General features: G+C 35.1%; 5 protein-coding genes across 5 annotated transcripts in view; 3 read left to right on the forward strand and 2 right to left on the reverse strand.

Annotated features, from left to right (window-relative positions):
* LOC105170808 (sulfite reductase 1 [ferredoxin], chloroplastic) lies at positions 1004 to 5946 on the forward strand. The gene is made up of 8 exons (XM_011091728.2): positions 1004 to 1366; positions 2591 to 3373; positions 3463 to 3759; positions 3917 to 4114; positions 4707 to 4841; positions 4958 to 5074; positions 5161 to 5319; positions 5438 to 5946. Exons 1-8 carry the CDS (start codon positions 1004 to 1006, stop codon positions 5633 to 5635), a joined length of 2250 nt encoding a protein of 749 aa, XP_011090030.2. The 3' UTR covers positions 5636 to 5946.
* LOC105170809 (photosystem II 5 kDa protein, chloroplastic) lies at positions 6703 to 7225 on the reverse strand. The gene has a single exon (XM_011091729.2). The coding sequence runs from the start codon at positions 7133 to 7135 to the stop codon at positions 6830 to 6832; it is 306 nt and encodes a 101-aa protein (XP_011090031.1). The 5' UTR covers positions 7136 to 7225; the 3' UTR covers positions 6703 to 6829.
* On the forward strand, positions 10117 to 12997 carry LOC105170810. Its single transcript, XM_011091730.2, has 5 exons — positions 10117 to 10628; positions 10734 to 11048; positions 11272 to 11451; positions 12020 to 12238; positions 12326 to 12997. Exons 1-5 carry the CDS (start codon positions 10161 to 10163, stop codon positions 12782 to 12784), a joined length of 1641 nt encoding a protein of 546 aa, XP_011090032.1. The 5' UTR covers positions 10117 to 10160; the 3' UTR covers positions 12785 to 12997.
* Positions 13792 to 16969, reverse strand: LOC105170811 (cinnamoyl-CoA reductase 1-like). The gene is made up of 6 exons (XM_011091731.2): positions 16778 to 16969; positions 16275 to 16444; positions 15721 to 15909; positions 15217 to 15379; positions 14596 to 14782; positions 13792 to 14108 (listed from the first exon to the last, which is right to left on the reverse strand). The coding sequence occupies exons 1-6, from the start codon at positions 16893 to 16895 to the stop codon at positions 13967 to 13969; spliced, it is 969 nt and encodes a 322-aa protein (XP_011090033.1). The 5' UTR covers positions 16896 to 16969; the 3' UTR covers positions 13792 to 13966.
* LOC105170892 (cingulin-like) overlaps positions 18704 to 21610 on the forward strand; it is a 5770-nt gene continuing 2863 nt past the window's right edge. Inside the window, exons 1-2 of the mRNA XM_020696791.1 lie at positions 18704 to 18940; positions 19028 to 19121. Coding sequence (XP_020552450.1) covers positions 18704 to 18940; positions 19028 to 19121 — 331 coding nt within the window. The remainder of the gene's footprint in view (positions 18941 to 19027; positions 19122 to 21610) is intronic.

The following is a 21610-nucleotide window of genomic DNA, read 5'->3' on the forward strand; positions in this document are numbered from 1 at the left end:
CTTGTTCAATTTCTTTTATACTCGTACTGAAATGTAGCTACACAATTAATTATAAGTTTTAAAAAGTTCAAGTATTATTTGAATATATATATATATATATATGAATTAGCTAAATAAAAATGTAAAAGAAATAGAAGAGATTTATGACAATTTATTGGAAAAAGATGGAAAGAAGAAAAATAATGTTCAAATTGAGGAAGAGAAACAGGAAGTTGAGAAGAGAAAATAAATAATAATAATTGAAAAAAGTGAAGACATGAATGATATAAAGATAGCACTCTTTATTCCGTAGTAATTATTATTATTATTATTCAATTTGATATTTTTGAAGCAAAAAGTTGAAATCCTCAAATTCCTCTATTGGATATACGTTGATAAGTTGAAAATATGAACTACTGCTGCTGCAGAGTTGTCAGTATGAGTGTGTGAGTCAATAGCCAAACATGATTTCTGTTCATATTGAACAAAAATACTGAAATATCATTGTAAAGAAAGTTTTACAATGGGGAAGTAGAGTACTTCATCTTGGGCAGTGTCAGAAATATCTTTATAAAACCTATTAACACCACTTATTTCTGCTAACATATTTGCCATGTTATTAAAATTCACTTTGTATGATTTTGCCTTCATTTCAAATATATTTTACATATTAAATTAAATAAACAATATCGTACAATTTAAAATCACATCAGGTGGTTTTGAGGTTTATTTTTATTTATTAAAATTTAATAATATTAATTAAAAATTTTAAATATTAATTTATTACAGATCAAATAAATATTTTTATAATCAATTGTGCATATATTTCCACATATTAATGTATGTGATTAGGATATTTCCACTGTTATAGTAATTTAATTATAAAAAAATAATTTGATTTATAATGAATCAATGTATTTTTTACATTAATTGTAAATATTCCAAAAAAAGAAAAAGAAAAATAGCAGTGCTCGTGGGAAGCACGTGAGCGGCGCAGCCACTAACTATCTGCGCAGTGTTGCTAATGCTGATGAATGATTCTATCATCAGTCACCCTCCTCCGCTTCTTCAGTCTTCACCACCCACACATCAGTTTCCTCCATTTCTTTCCTCTTTCCTCCTCCCCATTATACATCTCCATCTCCTATCTCCTCCCCAAATTCCCTTCTTCCTCCGCCTACACTCTCTTTTTTCCCCAATTCCCCCCACCCTCATGACGACCTCCTTCGGGGCTGCCATCATCGCCGACGACCCCAAGCTCCACCTCGCCAGAAGCTTCTCTGGCTTGAGGACTGCTTCTAATTCTCTTTTGCTCACCAAACGCCCTCACCTTTTCTGCCCTTCATCTTCTCCCGCCGCCTCCTCTCTCATCCGAGCTGTCTCCACGGTACGCTTTCTCCTTCTTTTTCATTCCACATTTTCATTCCGTTAGTGTTCTTCAATTTTCTCTTCATATTTCTGATATCTGCTCCTTCTGTTCTTTTTCCTGATGATTTTGTATATTGTTCTGTTGCATATCTGCTGTATGCTTCCTGAAAATAAACCCGGAAAAAATTAAAACGAAATAAATCTTTGCAACTACCAACATTTCTCATTATGTTATGGAACTAAAATACGGTTGCATTAAGATGGAACAAGTGCACCAATATGTAAATTTCGTTCCTATCACTTTGTGTGACTTCTGTTCCCGAGAACTAGAATAGTCAATCCCAGTCAAATCAAAAAGATGTAATTAACAATTTTCCAATGTGGATGTTGTTTTTAAGCAGTTGGCTTACAATCGGAATTTGAGTTTAATAAGCTAATTAGTTCGAGAAGACATTCTACAACCTACATAGTTTCACGAGACTTCAGGATCTTGAAAATATACTTTCTTCCGCATGCTAACATGCAATGGTTACTAGAGAATTCTTTGAAACTTTCGAGGATAAATGAATTATATCTGCAAAATGAATGAATTATATTTACTGAAGTATTCTGAAGTTTGATGATTAGCTATCCTGAACAGTTCCGTAAATGAATCTTAAAATTCATACTATGCATTATCTTATTTTTTACTAATTAATATGTTAATTATTATTATGACCTAATATATCATCACTAGTTCGCCAATGGTTGAACGAGTGAGAGTGACTGTCGGTCCTATTAATTTTCTGGTTGATGACTGGTTTGGGTTTAGAAAGCTTGTTCTGAACACATTATTGATATTTCAGGAAAGTTGGCTGCTTTGTAATCAGCACCTTTTATATGTGCATTTTAATAAATTGACCGATTAATTTGTTATGTTCTTCTGATGTTTCATATATTTCCTTGTTAGATTGAACACTTGCCTCATTACCAAACTATCTACTGTGAACTGCATTCCTTCCAGCAAATGAATTGTGTTTGAGCCAATTTATGGCCTCTGTGTTTGTCGGTTAACGACGATCTTATTTCCCCACTATAAATTGGAGATTGTATTTCAAATATATCGATTTAGTCTTCCTCATCTGCTTGTTTTTCTGTTTCTTTTTGCCTTTTCTTTTCCGTGGCAAAATTTGGTCCAGATCCAAGTTAAAATGACCTATAATCAGTTAATGCATTCATTTAATGATATTGCTCTTATCTGCAGCCCGTGAGGCCAGATACTTCTATTGAGCAAAAACGCAGTAAGGTCGAAATCTTCAAAGAGAACAGTAACTTCATAAGATATCCTCTCAATGAGGAGTTATTAACTGATGCCCCTAACATTAATGAGGCTGCTACACAATTGATCAAGTTCCATGGCAGTTATCAACAGTATAACAGAGATGAACGTGGTGCCAAGTCCTACTCTTTCATGCTTCGAACTAAGAACCCTTGTGGAAAGGTTTCAAACAAACTCTACCTGGTCATGGATGATCTGGCTGATCAGTTTGGGATTGGGACACTTCGCTTGACAACTAGGCAAACCTTTCAACTCCATGGTGTTTTGAAGAAAGACCTTAAGACAGTAATGAGTGCTATCATTAAAAGCATGGGCTCTACACTGGGTGCATGTGGTGATCTGAACAGAAACGTTCTCGCTCCTGCAGCTCCATACTATCGGAAAGATTATTTGTTTGCCCAGAAAACTGCAGAAAATATTGCTGCGCTCTTAACTCCTCAGTCAGGCTTTTACTACGATATGTGGGTGGATGGCGAAAAAGTTTTGACAGCAGAACCTCCTGAAGTAGTGAAGGCTCGCAATGATAATTCACATGGTACAAATTTCCCCGATTCACCAGAGCCCATCTATGGAACTCAGTTCTTACCAAGGAAGTTCAAAATTGCGGTTGCTGTACCAACAGACAACTCTGTGGATATATTTACGAACGATATTGGTGTAGTTGCTGTGTCTGATGCTGATGGGGAGCCCCAGGGCTTTAACATATATGTAAATGCATTTCTTTTTTGCGGAAAATTACTTTCAGCATGTCTTCCTTTTGGCGCAATGATGTCATGCCATCTGTTATATCATTGCAGGTTGGTGGTGGTATGGGAAGAACACATAGGTTGGAAAGCACCTTCCCTCACCTTGCAGTGCCATTAGGTTATGTGCCAAAAGAGGATATACTATATGCAGTGAAGGCTATTGTTGTCACACAGAGAGAGAATGGGAGAAGAGATGACCGCAAGTATAGCAGAATGAAATATTTAATCAGCTCATGGGGAATTGAAAAGTTCAGAAGTGTTGTTGAAGAGTATTATGGAAAAAAGTTTGAACCTTGCCATGAGTTACCTGAGTGGGAGTTTAAAAGCTACTTGGGATGGCACGAGCAGGTTGGTTCTACTGTTTAAGATATGTTTGATATATTTTATATTCTGTCGTTCTAATGTATAATAACTCTACTTTTTAGGACAGTTCATTTACATTTTAACATTTTAGGGTTGTTCCTGGCTCTTCTGTAGTTGATTGTGTGAATTCTTGTTTTTGTAGGGAGATGGTGGATTATTTTGTGGTCTTCATGTTGATAGTGGTCGCATCCAGGGGATAATGAAGAAGACTCTGAGGGAGATAATTGAGAAGTATAACTTGAATGTCCGCATTACACCAAACCAGAATATCATCTTGTGCGATATCCGACAAGCATGGAAGCGCCCCATCACTACTGCTCTTGCTCAGGGTGGTCTGCTGGTGAGTTTGTAACTAAAAAACATATGGCTTTGTTAGCAAGATTTTTTGATCACTGTCTCATCATTATACGATTAGGCTGGACTGACATATCCATGCAATGTAAAATCAGAGTTTTAACGGTTAATCTGGAAAGAAATTAAGAATGCATCTGCTGTGTTACTTAGAACTTTTCAGGGATTGGGTTAAGTTAAACTTCTAGTGGAGGCCAAAAAAAATCAATAAAAGGAAAACTCTACTAGGTTTTCTGCTTTGTCTGGAGGTATTGAGATTAGAATAGGCAATCTCACCACTCTGTTTGCCGGGTTAAGGCTGTTCTAGTGTATGATTCTATAAACCCTCAACGACTGAAGCCTTGTTTAGTCGTCCTTGTTTAGTCTGAAATTCCGTGCTTAAGGTTGCATATCTATTGCTTTGAGAACAAAGTAGACCCCCCCTTGTTTGTACTCAACCTAAACTAGTCCCCGCTCATTCACAGTTTTTCTGTAAAAAGGAAAGCGAAAAACATCAAATTTTCTACATTACGACTTCCTGCTGTTTGCCGGTTTGAGGAATGCTAATTTGACCCACGTCTAACCATTATTTGTTTTAATAGCAACCAAGGTATGTGGACCCTCTCAATGTAACAGCCATGGCATGCCCAGCTTTGCCACTTTGCCCTTTGGCAATCGCAGAAGCTGAACGGGGAATACCCGACCTGCTTAAGCGAGTTCGTGCTGTATTTGAGAAGGTACAATCTCTCTCTTCATTTAGTGTCATAATTTGGCGTGATTAGATATTGGATTCAGGTTCAGGATAGGATGTGATATACTGATTGTTACTGATAGGAAATTTTATCAAATTTAGGTTGGTCTCAAGTATAATGAATCTGTGGTTATAAGGGTAACTGGTTGCCCAAATGGTTGTGCTAGACCGTACATGGCTGAGCTTGGCCTGGTTGGCGATGGTCCGAATAGTTATCAGGTAACTCAAGTATCAGCTTGGCCATTCACAATGCTTAGAGAAACAAAACTTGATTGTGACTGAATGCTTGTATATTGTCGTCGCAGATTTGGCTTGGAGGAACACCAAACCAAACTTTACTAGCAAAAGCATTCAAGGATAAGGTTAAGATTCAAGATCTTGAGAAAGTTCTCGAACCTTTGTTTTATCACTGGAAGCGGAAGCGGCTATCAAAAGAATCATTTGGTGACTTCACAAACCGTATGGTACATAATTATTAGAACAAGGATAACAACCCATATCTTTTTAAACCATTGTCTACATTATGTACAAATTGTGTATGCTTTGCAATGAAACTCAAAACCAACTACGACTCTTGCCCAGGGCCACGAGAAACTTCAGGAGCTGGTGAATAAATGGGAAGGAATTCCATTAGGAGCATCACGCTATAACTTGAAACTCTTTGCTGACAAGGAGACTTATGAAGCCATGGATACTCTTGCAAGACTCCAAGATAAGAGTGCTCATCAATTGGCCATGGAAATAATCCGCGACTACGTCGCCTCCCACCGAAAATGGTGAAATTGAGCTAAGGACCACAAAAGTATCGATCTACTCTTGCTGAGCTGCCACAAACATGATCTCCCATGTCATTGTTACTGGTTGGCAACGGCCAGGATACATGTAGGGGACGGTGCGTCGTTTTGTATCTAGCAATTGTATGTAAACCTCATCTTTGTGTTCAGTTTTCTTGAGGTCATGTGAAACTATTTCTCAGTTGTTGGATTAAAGTGAGAGGGTTTTCAGTATTCATTTCATCTTCACAGATGGGCTTGGTTGAGCTAGTTCCGAAATTTATAATGAAAGAGAATCCCTGGTGAACGTTTCTTCAAGCTTGTGATCTGACACATTTGAGCAGCAATTGTGCTTGAAATTAAATAACCACTGGCTTTTAAGAAAATGCATGTTATTGATTTAGAGAAACTTCCTTTTTCTCCTTGAACCATATCATTCTGCTACACTTTCATCCGCCAGTCCAATTCTTCTGTTTTTCATTCTTCTTGTACTTTATTTCTTCTTATTAGGAATTTCAAGATTGTGTGTAGTTATAGAAACTTGACAATGCAAAAATATTATAGATTTTCATGTGTGGGTCGATCACAAGTTCCTCCTGTGTTTATATTTTGGAATTGTCACACATCTTAGGATGTAGACATTCAGTTGAAATGAATGCATTCTTCAAATTTTTTTGAATTATTAACCAACATGCGAAATTTTGTATAATCTTAATTCAATTTATAATTGAATCAAATTTCAATTGAATTCAACATGAGCGATGTTTTTAAGTATATTTCATCATTTTTCACTAATGGAATTAAAATTTACCGGTGCTTAAAAGCTTATCAACTACAAAATTATGTTTAAATTGAGTTTATTAAGTTCAAAACAATATTCCAAAATTGATTGAGAAAATCATACTATCTCTAATATGTTGTTAAATATTATTTTTTGATAAACTGCAACAATAATTATAAATAAATTCAGTATATTGAATATTGATTATTAATATAGTTGAATTGTTTTTATAATTAAAAATTATGACTTAAGTCTAACTGAATCACGAAAATACAAAAGAAATGATATGGTGGTAAAAGTAATGTGAACAAGAGTAACACCTTCATTCATGATTCATAAACCAAAACAAGAACGAGAAAGGTTTTTACATCAAATTTGTCAACACTGATTCATCAACAAAAGCAGCACCTCCTCAGCATATCAATTGCGACAGATGCGGGCCGTCGGCATTGTGACGCAAATAGGCGCGTACTTCTTCTTCGCCTCGGAAGTCCCGGGCTTGGGCTCGTCGGCCATCGCAACTTTCGCCACGGAGCACGCAGCCGCCGCCGCCGCGGCGAACATCAAGTCCCTCCTGCTGCTGTTGCTCTTTTCGTCGGCCTTCACCGCCATCTTCTCGGGCTCGCTTGAGGCCCTCACCACCACGGCTCCGCGGCGAGCGCCGGCGGGGACATGCTTGGCTGCGGCGCCACCCAAGAACGAGGCTGTCATGGTTATGGAAGCCATTGGGCAGGTGTGGGTTGATAGTTGTGGAAATGTTTGGAGTGTGAGTTAAGGGGCAGTTTGGGTGAGTCTGAGTTAGTTAAACAGAGACACAGAAAGTAGTGATTGATTCATACAAATTTGATCCATTTTCTTATCCCAAAATTGAGATGTGACCCAATGGTTCCGTGACACGTGTCCAGTTCTATCTGCCCATGAAGTATTGGTGGCTCTGTGTATTTTGTCTTTTTTATTTTCTGAAATTAATTCCTTTAATATTTTTTGTATGGTGATCACTCTTTTCTTTTCTTTGTTTTAATTAAATTGACCTTCTTGAAATATATAAGATGTGCAAAAACAGTTGTGAGCTCAATCAAATATTTAACGTCTCAACAGTACAGCCTCATCACCACAATTTGAATGCTATAAAAGATTTGTGATTAGAATAAGATTACCATAATTTTATCCTTATTTACTATCTACTATTAAATTTTGAATTGTTTGAAGATTTTACAAAATTTCACGTATTCATTAATTTAAATTTTTAATATAGTAAAAAAAATTATATATATTATAATCAATAGCATATTATTAGAAAGAATTTCTTAATAATAAAAAAGAAACACATTTCCCAAGAATGATTAGCCCATTCAAAGGCAGTTTCCAGTATGAGCATATGTATGTAGTATGGTGCATAATAAGACATATGACTGCGTTTTTTCATGATTTCTCAACCAACCATCATCATATTTTGCAACCAACTACTATCCTTTTTAATAAAAATTGAATTTTCCAAGTGTGTTTTAATTAATTAATTAATTAGCCCTTCAAACGGTCATTAGCAATACAACATCGGAAATTGTACAACTTCATTAAATTAAACTTGGTTAGGACATCCATTTGTCAATGTTTAAATGAGGATTAATTACAACAATATCGATACATAATTAATATAATTACAGACATTATATAAAACGCTTTCTCTTAAGATTATCAAAATCTTTATTCTACATTTTACGATAAGTCAGTATTTTGTCTGAACGGCTGCTAATATTTTAAAATTTGATGGGTGGTTAATGTTATATAATAATTATTAAACGACTCGTATTATTTTAACATGTACGTCGTTCGCTTCCAGCCTGAACCCATAAATTCTTGACGAGAGCCAAAAAAAAGTCGAAATTTAATTGTATATTAGTGATCATGCTAAGTTACAATATTGCAGATGAAATAACAATTTTGAAAATAGATTTTCAATCTTAAGAAATAAAATTATATTTCAGACGAATTTAAGACATCCATAAATATAAAAAAAAAACAATTAAGACACGAACAGAATAACGAACCCGACATATGACAGTACCCAACATTAAACATCACTAAACCATAAATAGAAAGAATATAGAATGTAAAGCGACTTAAATGAACTGCAGTGTCAAACCATCAATATCTCATTTTAATATTGTATGACAATATTACATTAATACATATTGTCTATACCTTATATTAAAAATTTTAATATAATCATATTTCTTGAATTTTCAAGATAAATATTTAATTATGAATTTAATATAACTTACTTTCTTATAATATTATAAATGAACAAATTACACGTTTAATTATAAAAAAAAAAAACAGCAATTTAGCCCATTGTCTAGGAAGATAAATTGCTTCATCTTGAAAAATATAAAAAGATAAATTACTGTATTTTTAAAAATATAGAAATATATATTATTAATTTTATAAAAAAAATAATTTATTTATTTATAATATTATAAAGAAATTGTTTGTATTTTTTGGGTTCAATTATAAATTAATTTAAAAATGTGATAGAAAATGTGGTTGGGACAGTAAAGACAGGAGCTGATAGGTATGGTGTGTGTGTGTGTGTGTCGGCTTTTTTGTTGGAATTTGGCTCCTCCTCAGTCCTCAGTCCTCAGTCCTCAGTGCTCACACTCTTCTTGCATTATGTGCTGAATTAATTACATTCACGAACACGAACCATCAATTTCTCTCCCTTCACCCTTTTTGCCACCTCAAAATTAATCTCCATCTTCCATTACTATTATTAATAAGAAAAAGAAAAAAAAAAACAGATGGACACAAAATAAAGTACCCTTTGCTCAAAATTCTTACATATTACTTTGTGAAAACATAGGATGATTGTGTACCACATTTACATAATAAAATTTATGCATAATTACACTCTCCTTCTCTAAAATTTGATGTAGTTATACATAAAAGTTTTATGGTTTGAAAAGTTACATTTAGTACTCCTAAGGTTTGTTTTTGTATAACAAATTAGTTCATTCGTTAGTCAAAATCCATTGAATTTGTTAAAATTAATAAAAAACAAATTGAACAGAAATTGATATTCACCCTTGATTGACTTACTATTGACTTATTGGAGGTCAAATAAATCTCTTGTGACTAAACTAACCTTATAACGGTGAAGATATACGTGTGAAAATATATAAGGTTAATTTGATCATAAAAATATTTATTTGGCCTATAGTAGATTAGCAATAAGTCAATTAATGATAAATATATATATTTTTATCTGATTTGTTTATTAATATCATCCGGTGAATTTTAACTAACTACTAGACCTACTTGTTAAACAAAAATAAATTTCAAGAGTATTAGATGAAAATTTTTAAATCACAAGAAAGTTACATGTAATTACACCAAATTTTATGGGAGCATAGTGCAATTATCAATAAAATTTATATATAAGTTTCTATTACTTAAATAACCCTTTATTTAAATTTCTTTTTTTAATGTATGAAAATGATTTTACTTTTTATTTATACTAATTTCATTTTTATAAATTAAAGAACAAATTTGGCTAAAATTTAATTTATTATTATTTGATAGGAAAAAGAAAGATATAATTATTGGTTATGATTAAGGGAGAAATGAATCGTTTATTCATTGTTTAATGCAATTTGCATTTAATAATCAAAGTATCTCTCTACCGTTAAATTCAAATTTATTAGAACCTCTCAGTTTCTTACCAACAGCAAGAAGCCCACAGACAGCCGGGAGCATGTCTTCAACAACATCAAGAAGAACCAAATGGCATCCTCCTCCGCCCACTCCCAAGATCCTCCACTTCACCCTCAGCCGCAGGACCCGCCGGAAACAGCCCACCCCAACCACCCATCATCGCCGCCGCAGCAGCAACCCTTTACTCTTTATGAACCATGGCAACCTCTCTTCCAGGGAAAATCTTGAGAACCACTTTGATCGAGAAAACAATGAGTTGAATGAAGCCCGCCTGCTTTTCTTGAATTCTAACTCGAGGGTTGAGAGGCGAGGGAGAGTGGAAGAGGAGTGCGGTGGTGGAGGAGGGGGCAACGGGTTTGAGGAGGAGAAGTGGATGTTTCAGGCGGAGATGCTGAGGGCTGAGTGTAATATCTTGAGAATGGAAAGAGAGTTTGCTTTGAAGAAGTTGGAGAGGAATAGAGTTAAGATGGAGAGAGCTCTCCGATCAGCTGTTCACACACTTGTCTCTGTAAGTCCTACATTTTTATCTTCTTCTCTTTTCTTGTTCTATTTGAATTTCATTTCTTTCTTACTATAAGGTCTTTCTGGTTTCAAATGTCCTGTTGATTTGTAGGGAAGAAAGAAGATTTTTGAAGGGAAGAATGTGAATGTTCTGTTGGAGAAAGAGATTGAAGAGTTATCGGAGAAGTTAGAGGAATTGCACAAGAGTTCAAGAATGAAAGATTATAAAGTTAGAAAATGCAGTAATTTTGACAAGAAAGCATGGATTTTGCAGCGTCGACTAGAAAAGCTAGGAGAATCATCAGATGATAGTTCTCTCAAAGAGCTGCAAATACTGCCCCAATCAAGCTCTTCCATCAACACTAGTTGCAACGTTGATAAACAGAGCTGTGTTACGAATGGCAAAGCCGAAAGTAAATCCACTGAAGTAAGAAAAGCTATTACTTCTCATTTTATCAGTATCCTTTGTGTATGTTAATTCGGGCATTAATGCATATTCAAATGTGTTATTTAGCTTATCAAGAATGATTCGCCGTCCCATTTCTAACCAAGATACAATGCATTTTCATATCTCTTACGTTCTTGTGTCGGTATACCACACTGTTTTCTTGTGGGCTATGAATGGATTTTGGACGAAAAATGACGTGCAGGTGGATGAGCTAAGGAAGAAAATGGAGGGACTATCAAAAGGGATGTTAGATAGAGTGGAGGAAGAGTATGGCTCCATGCTTTCTACTACAGCAAATTGCTCTATTGCCAGCTCGGCTTCTACTTCCAAGGGAATTGATTGTCCCAATTTCTCTAGTTTTCCAACCAGACAAATGCATCAGGTATCGTCCTTGACACTTTCTTTGTTTGTATTTTAAATCGGCATTTCAAATGAGTGTTGTACTGTTAAGCATATGACTTCTTCAATTATTTGCTTTCTGGTACAATAATGTTTTTGCCTTGGGGCTAATCTAGTATTTTAATTGTATTTAAGTATGTTTGGCTAGTTTGCTTCACACTGCCCAAAACCCTTTGTCTCTAGTTAAATACGCGAAAACTTAGGATTGGACCACTCTTATTAGTTCTACAACCTGATTTCCTTACATTTTTTCTTATGTTTCTTGTTTTCTTGTTGGCTGAGAAGACTTCCAGAATGTGTATCTGAGCACAGGCCTGACGGAATTCAAAATATGTTGTCCAAGATATTCCTACACCTTGAGTCAAACACATACTCTAGATTTAATAATATATGAAAATGTATTCTTGCACAGACTTGGATTTGGCGTCTTTCTGAACTTTTGTAACCATCTGCATCCAATTATTGAACTGGGCTAAAAGATTCATGCTAAAAGAGTTAAATCTGTAAGACTTATACATTTACATGCTGAAGAGATGTTTCTTCGCCGGCAGGAACCAACGTTGGACGAGGATAACAGATGCTCAGGACGTTGTAAGGCCATCATTGGCAGAATTGTGGAGCAAGTGAGGGCGGAGACTGAGCAATGGTCACAAATGCAAGAAATGCTGGGGAGGGTGAGGGGAGAAATGGAAGAACTGCAGGCGTCCCGTGATTTCTGGGAACATCGAGCGCATAATTCAGATAGCGAGATTCAGTCCCTTAAACATGCTGTATGGACCTTTGGGCATGTTCTTGGTTTTGTTTGTGTTCATTGTGGTGAATTTCTGTTATTTTACATAGTTTATGTGTTCTTTTAGGTGGAAGAATGGAAAGAGAAAGCTCATGGGTATGAAAACAAGGCCAATGAGCTGCAACTCCAACTATCTGTGCTTCAGGAGGAGCTTAAGAAATCTGAAGCAGAAGTAAAACTTGAGACAAACAGGGAGTTAAAGACGATTTCGGATCCTCCAAGAAAACAACTTGTAATGAAAAGTCATGTATTAAAATGTCACTTGAAGGAAAACCAATGTTGTGATGAATTTGAGAATGCCAAGGATGAGCTGAATATGGAAGAAAATAGGGTCACAACGCCGACGAAAGAGTTGGCGCCTATTTCTTTGGCTAAGCAGCTTGCAAAGGAGAAGAGAATGCTTCTTCTTCGGTTAAGGGACAAGCGACACGATAGTGAGAGAGGCAACGAAAAGAGCAAACGATCACCATTGCGAGATATTGGAAATTCGTTGTCGTTGAGAGGACAAAATGGTTTTTCCTTTTAATTTGAGAAAGTGGTAAAAGGCAACTCCGATTGTCATAGTGATGGAAGAGGAAGGTAGCCAAAGGCATCTTTCCAGATTGCTGAATTCTTGTTCTCTATTTGCAGTGGTAGCCCAGAGAAGGCAAATTGTAAGTGTAATGCTATTCAGCTCTCTCAGAATGATGAATAAGCCCTTTTAGATTCGCATAACTTCAAATTAGCGACATCATTGATGAAGAAACCAAGTCCATGAACGTATCTTAAGCTTAAGCATTAATTATACTTAAACCCCTTCCAACATATGAAATTTTACACGTTTTCTTAAAAAACTTTTAAAATTACACTTACATCTTAGAGAATTCTTCATTTACACTTGACCTCATTTTGTTAGGTTTTGATCGAAAAATACGTTACATAAATTTTCAATTTTGCCTCTAGTATATATTTTTATACTTATAAATGGATAAATGTAATATATGTAACATCTTTGTATTTTTTTTCCTTTTAAGCATATTATTATCACATAAGAATGTTAAATAAGTGATAAAGCTAAACAGTTATGTAACTTTTTACAAACATTTTGTCTAAACCCTAACAAAACAGGTGTAAATGTTAATTTTATAACTTCTTTGGGAGAAAGTATAATTTTGCATTTTCAAAGGAGTTCTATGTGTAATCAACCCTGCATTTAAATTAATCGAGTGAAGTGTGAAGAAAGTATACACGTACTTGGGAAAAGGGTTATACTCTATAATGAGGGCTTAGGTGATTAACCCTACTTTCTTTTGGTTTTGGGGGCTGATTTCAATAAAATTGTCGAATATAAGTGCGGGGCTAACCTCTAGTAGTTAGTAGCCCACTCTCTATTTGTGCTAAGCCTGTCCTAACTTAGATTATTTGCCTTATTACACTGTTATAATTTGTCAGTACTATTATAATTTGGTACAAAAGTATGACAAATTATTGAATAGGCTTCCAGGTGCAGAACCAATGTAATAGATTAAGTGCAACTTTCTATCAGTGTGTGTGTGTGAACAGAAATATTACTTATCAATTACCATTGAAGGACAGGACACAAGTTTATTATTCATGTTCCACTAGAGTATGTGTGGAACTTTTTAGGGTTCCAAGTGATCAAACATAGGATGTTTATATGGTGCAACATACCGACTGTAAGACAGATAGGCCCTCAAATAGCTGATGGTTATTTAAAAAAGTTCATATCTTTCAAGCTTTCAACAGATTCCTTGATTCCTTCTTCAAGAGAAGTGAACACAACACCTAGGGCTTTTGCTTTTTCTTTCGACACCTGGTAGGTGGGAACAAACGGCTTGTCATCCGCACACCTGTACAAGGAAATCCCCGAAAAATAAATAAATAATCAATATCGTGAGCGAGTGAAATTTATTACGACAAAGGACTTCGATTGTTTTGTCATGCAAGTATGCTGGAAGGAGGTACAATACCGAGCCATCATTTGAAAATTAGAAGGGAAGATGTATGAAAATTATGCAATTAATGGTTAGAACCAGAATAAAGATCGTCGGTATCAATTTTGCAACTCTAACGAATTTCCCCACACAAAGCGTTTGGTTGATAACGCAGCAGCTTACTTGATTTGTACACACTCAGATGCGACATAGCTTCACATACTCAAGCAACATAACAACAGCTATCTGTTAATAAAGAAGTTATAGGATGCAAGAACGAGAGTACCAAAATGCTAATCAAAAGAAGAAATACTACTCAAAATAAATATAAGGAATGGGATACTCATTGATCAAAGTTTCACATAATATATGAAATTAAAAGTCAATAACAACAAGGACTTACTTTTCAGGAAGTTCGAGAGAAGGGTACAGTTCACGCAGGATTTTCACGACCTCTGAGAAGTGTGCAACCTTCTCCACCAAACAGTATCTTCCGTTGGCCGAAGGATTCTCAAATGCCAATATATGTGCATTTGCCACATCTTTGACGTTTATCCATCCAAAGGTAGAATTTGGATGTGTTTCTCCACCTGCTTGTTCCGAGACGAAGAGTAGAGAATTCCAATGTAAAGTTCTTAATATCCCAATGCAAAAACCAAAAATTATGTAAAGAGGCAAAAGCATTTGATCTGATCCACCATTGCTTTCGGCTAGGAAAAGATAAAGTAGAATTTCTCATTTGATCTGCATATCACCATTAATTTACTTATCTGCATATTACCAGTAGTTTTGACTTACTAAAATATCTAAATTTTTCTATTGAGCAATTTTTGTTTTCCAACAAAAACAAAAAGAAGAAACAAACAGGGATCGAAAGGAAAGGAACACATTACAGGAAATGGATGAAAAAATCCCAAAATTTATATACCAAAGCAAAGAAATTATGTAGTTTAAAAGATATTAGCAGGTGAATCAATTATAGATATGATGAGGGACTAAAATCTAAGGACCTGCTGGAACTTACCATTTATCAAGTTCAGAATAGCAGCGCAACTTGTGTTGAGTGTTGGCTGCAACAATGGACCAATTACCATCCCAGGGTTTATGGTAACCATGTCTATTCCTTTCTCTTTTACAAACTCCCAGGCAGCATCCTCAGCCAATGTCTTTGAAAGCAAATGCCATTGCTGGTGGAAGCAGTACGACATACACAAGCAGAACCAAAGTGACATTTATCATGGGAAATATGTGAGAACAAAGAAGAAAAATAAGAATGTCAAGAATCATGGAATCAGTAGTCAATCACCAAATTAGTGACAACAAACCCTTGTTGCAACAAATTTGATTACTGCTCTAATATTTCTTGTCAATGTTGAAATAAATGAATATTTACCATATTTAATAATTTAAACTGAGAAAACTACTAGATTTTGTGGAAATTGACCTAAAGAAGTAACCATACGACATCCTCTGCACCTAGTTATAGGATTAGCATTTCCCAAAAATAGAAGAGGAATAGAACTCTGACCTGCATTTCTTTGCAAAGCTCTGGATTGGACCACCAACTCTCATCCACCACCACTTCAGGTGTCCGACGTTTACCATTGTGTACAACAGCAGCTAAAGAAGATGTCAGCACTACCCTTTTAATGGATGGCGTTTTTGCACATGAGGCAAGGACATTGATAGTCCCCTTCAATTGAGAAATCAATTCTGCCTGGGGAAAGTGAAAACTGACTTAAGCAAAAAATGCTGCTACAAGTGATAAACTTAGCTGGATGAACCAAGAACTTAAAGAAATGTCTTATTTTCAGTTAAACTGACTACAAAAGGTGTCAATCTAATAAGCAGCTTAATAAATGAGTTCTATAGAGAAATAGAATGACCACACTACCTTCAGTCTAATAGCATAATTCATAATCCAAACTAAGCCAGACAGCAAAATAGTATAGTAAAAGTTGAGGCCTCTGAAATAAATGCCAGCTCTGGCATGATTGCCTTTTTCCATCAACAAGTTTCTAGTCTCCTGAGATAGTGTGACGGCAACAATTTACAAAAGAAAAAGGATAAGGGGGCAGGGACCTGTGGGTTAGTGACTGCATGGTAGAAAGGGGATGCAGTGTGAAAAACGCCAACGCATCCCTCAACTACAGAATCAAAGGACCCTTCTTCCAGTAGGTTTGCTTTAAGCAAGTGAAGCCTCTCCTTGGCTCCATCCAGTGAAAGTAAGTGCTGTGTCTTCTTTGGATCATCTACACAGTATTCCAAATTATCATAACGAATTTCAAAACAAGAATTGTACACACAAAAAACAACACCAACAAAACCCCATCTTTTTCAAAGCTCCATGGCAGTTACCAAGACACAATCTCTTATAACTCTACAAAACAAAATTAACATGAAAACGAATGCAACAAAGCTCATATCACCAAATAATCTGTATCACAAACAAAACCGAATTCCATAAAATCAAAAACAGAGACGAATTCAACAGTAAATTATCAAAGTAAGCCTCTATTGTGCTAATCAAAATACCAGAAACACATAAAAACAGAAATGAAGGGGTTTAGAAGGGTTTTACTGACTGGGGTCCCAATCAGATGCCTTGACGGTATAACCACGCTGGAGCAAGAATTTGACAATCCAGGAGCCAATGTACCCTGATGCTCCAGTCACGCAAACAGTCTTCATCGCCACGCTCATTCTGCTGCTTCTTACCGCTCGTCTCTTTCTACTCTGCGCAATGCGTGCGAGGTTTTTACGTAGATATAGTTGAATTTAATATATGTTCACAATATGCAACATTAATATATTTATAAATATTAGTATAATATTGATATAACTATTATATTATATTATTGAACAATATAGGTTAATCGGGCTATCAAACTTTAGATCAGACCATTAGATATGATAAAACTTACAAAAAAATACATTTGGTAAAGTTTTAGACTTATTGGATATATGGATGTCGAGATATCGTACTCGAAACATAAGACTAATAATTTACGAAGGTATATCGTTGAATCAAACCATTTGATTTTAAATCATACTGTCAGATATGATGTAATAGACACAGTCTTGTATATATTTAAATTTCGTATGAATCGGGTACTCGAATTTTAAGATATTGTAATTAGTGATTAAATTTTTTAATCTCATTATATATATAATAAAATAATAATTAGAATTGTTCAACCATCATCATCATCATCATCATCATCATCATTATTATTATTGTTATTATTATTATTATTATTATTATTTTTTTTTTTTAGATTAATTAATAGGAATTACTAAATTTTGACATAAATTTATAAATAATAAAAAATCATAAGTGAATTACTTGTCAATTTAAAAATATATAAATGTAATACAAATATATATTAAAATATTACATAAAGTTTATATATATCATATTAAATAATAATTAAATATTATAATTTATTAAGTTGTTGATTAAATTTATTGTTTGTATAAAGATTAAATGTATAAGTACCATAATTTATCATTATCCAAAATAAAATGTATGGTATTGATTAATAATTATAATATATGGTCAATTTTGATTATAAACTGATCAAATATTAAATATAAAATTAAATATATAACAAAGTCAAAAATAAAAATATATATCAAAAATAAAATAAAATATTGAGCTGGTGAAAACTCAACCTCAGCTCGAGTCGAGCCGGCTCGACTCATCTGCCACTCCTAAGCAAGAATATCGAGCTCCCTACTCATTTTCTTTAATTCATCGTTATATTACGGTTTATCAATTTTCTTTCCAAATTCAATTACTCATTTAAGTATCAAAGTGCTAATTTCTTTTCGCGTTAAGGCGCATATATCAAGGATGGATCAAAGTCTATTAGGGACCCAACCCAACTTGTATATAGGTCTGACTAAATTTTATTGGGTGAATAGTAATTTGTCCGTATATGATATTGAAAATGAGTAAATTACCTCCTATAAAAAATAAATAGTAATTTATCCCCTGCATTTTAAAAAATGAAGCAGCTTACCGCACTACTTGAGGTGGTAATTTTTTAAAATATAGGGAGATAAATTACTACATTTTAAAAAAAAATTGGGGGATAAATTGCTATTTTATTTTTTATAAGGGGGTTGTTTGCTATTTTTCAGAATACAGATAAGTAGATTGCAATTTACCCAATTTTTGTTGATTCTAGACTTCTAGAGCTCATGCATTGGACGGAAACACTCTATTGTTGGTAGTGGATTTTTTTTAAATTAACTAGCCGTTGCGGCATACTGTACCCACGTGCATATAATAAATAATACTTTATATTTTAAAATATATTATGAATAGAAAAATATACATTATATTTCTAGATTAAATAATATATAAAAATGTATTCTTGCGCAGACTTGGATTTGGCATCTTTCTGAACTTTTGTAACCATCTGCATCCAATTATTGAACTGGGCTAAAAGATTCATGCTAAAGGAGTTAAATCTGTAAGACTTATACATTTACATGCTGAAGAGATGTTTCTTCGCCGGCAGGAACCAACGTTGGACGAGGATAACAGATGCTCAGGACGTTGTAAGGCCATCATTGGCAGAATTGTGGAGCAAGTGAGGGCGGAGACTGAGCAATGGTCACAAATGCAAGAAATGCTGGGGAGGGTGAGGGGAGAAATGGAAGAACTGCAGGCGTCCCGTGATTTCTGGGAACATCGAGCGCATAATTCAGATAGCGAGATTCAGTCCCTTAAACATGCTGTATGGACCTTTGGGCATGTTCTTGGTTTTGTTTGTGTTCATTGTGGTGAATTTATGTTATTTTACATAGTTTATGTTTTCTTTTAGGCGGAAGAATGGAAAGAGAAAGCTCATGGGTATGAAAACAAGGCCAATGAGCTGCAACTCCAACTATCTGTGTTGGAAAAATATTTGGTTTCAAGTAATCGAAACGACGTTTTGAAATAATACAATCGAATTTAGAAATCAAAAGCAATTAAAGCCACGTTGGAAAAAATAACATAACACAATTAGAACGCTATTTATAACAAGAAATTTAAATCGAAAACTTACAACGATCGTAACAATTCTCAATCCAATTTTGAAGTCGTTAATTTTAAGCGAATCGCATAATTGCTGCTTGCTTTGAAGAAAATATACGCCCCGTATCAGCAGTGCACCGGGTTCAACGTAATTTCTCCCAAGATAAGAAGTTTACAGTTCTTTCGGTTTTAACACTATAACGAAGAACACCTCAATCAAACACTCAGAAGCTTATCGAAACAAGAGACTCAAATACCAAAATTTGAAAGAAATACGAATGCTAAGTGAAATAGGCCAATCGAGAGAGTGTTTAGGGAGAAGTGAGAATGTTGTGAAATCAAATGAAAGAATTTCAGCTTTATATAGAGAGCAATTCTTCCCAATTTAATGCAGAAATTGATACCGGCCATTAAGGCCTTCAATTTCCAAATTGAAACTTTCAGCAGTACATCCACTAACGGCTGAAAATTGAAGAATGGTAATCAATCCAAAAATTAAAACTTGAAATAGTAACCATGGGAATTTGATTTGATTAAAGAAAACCATTTGAATTTGAAATGAATGTACAATCCAAATATGCTGCAGTAAATCAAAACTTCTTTCTCTCCCTCATTCTAATCTTTGAATTTCAAGAAAGCCTTTAATAAAAATTTCAACAATCCCGCACAAATTCATAGATTTGAACTTAAACTTCTATGACTTGCTTTCAACAATGGTACCTTTCGGTTTGAACCACTGTCTAAATTATCTAACGTCAGTTATCAACAGGTTAAATGGAACTAAGCCTTGAATTTAAGCCTGTGAGTGTGACAACGTCTGTCAGTAACAACAAGCCACCAGCTTTGTGTTGATTTTTAGGGTTGACACTTATGCCATGTGTCCTGATCCTATTCATGAATGCTTTCAGGAATAACCCAATTCCTTAATTCAATCAACGAAACGATATTCACTTAGTTGGGCGTCTCCAGGGATGCACTGCTAGCATCTCGTCTTATAAGACTTGACCCCATTCAGAGTTAGACTCTTACTATACTTGCAGTAGCAGCACCTTCCAGAATTTCAGGGGACAGACTCCAGATACAAAGTATCAGTCTATTTGGTGCTCTGACATACCCTTACGACTTGTTGATACCACATTGAACCTTCTTTGTGGGATCTCCACTCAAAAGGTTGGGTTGCCGTCGTAGGTACATCACTCATGGGTTTTCAATCCCATCCCCAATCTGGACTTATGAACTTATGACAGATTCAATCCTTTCGTCAAAGGATCAGCCACATTGTCCTTTGTTCCCACAAAGTCAATGCCTATTACTCTGTCTGACACTAATGCGTTTATAGACTTCAGTCTAACTTGGATGTGTCGTTTGGTCTTTTGATTGTATTTACAACTCCTTACCTTTGCTATTGTGGTTTGGCTGTCACAATGTACAACAATCGATAGAAGAGGCTGACTTACAATAAGAAGTTGTGATAACAACCCAAATAGCCATTCTGCCTCGGTACCAGTCGTATCTAACGCACATAACTCGACTTCAAACGTAGACCGGGTTATCAAAGTCTGTTTTGCAGACTTTCAGGAGATTGCGCCCCCACCTAAGGTAAAAACATATCCTGAGCACCCATTACTCCCGGAGTTTTTGGCTATCCAGCTAGCATCACTATATCCCTCAAGAACAACAGGGAATCTGCCATAATGTATGACCAGTGACACCGTGCCCTTTAGCTACCTTAGTACTCTATCCAAAGCACCCCAATGGGTTTTGTCAGGACAACTAGTGTATCTAGCCAGCTTAGAGACAGAAAATGATATATCGTCTCGTGCCATTTACCAGATACTGTAAGCTCTCAATAATTTGGGAATACCTTAGCTGTGCAACCGAAACACCACTTTCATTTTTTAATAAAGCTACAGAAGGATCATATGGTGTTTTAACAATTCTACTGTTTGATAACCAAAATTTCTCAATTATCTTCTCAACATAATGAGATTGAGAAATGGTTATCCCATCAGTTGACCGAGTCAACTTGATGCCAAGAATCACATTAACCTCACCATATCCTTCATTTCAAACTTGTTTTTCAAAAATGACTTGGTTTCGGTAATAATATCTAGACATGATCCTATTAACAGAATATCATCCACATACAGGCATAGAATTATCATTTTATCTCCTTTAACCTTACAGTATATACACTTATCATTCTCATTCACAGTGAAGCCAAATGCAAGAATAGTTTTATCAAACTTTTCATGCCACTGTTTGGGTGCTTGTTTAAGTCCATATAGAGACTTAACAAGTTTACAAATTTTATACTCGTTACCATGAGCTACAAACCCCTCAGGCTGATCCATGTAAATTTCTTCCTCGAGTTCACCATACAAGAAGG

This window comes from Sesamum indicum, linkage group LG9, assembly GCF_000512975.1.
Source record: "Sesamum indicum cultivar Zhongzhi No. 13 linkage group LG9, S_indicum_v1.0, whole genome shotgun sequence".
In the NCBI taxonomy this organism is placed as follows: Eukaryota; Viridiplantae; Streptophyta; class Magnoliopsida; order Lamiales; family Pedaliaceae; genus Sesamum; species Sesamum indicum.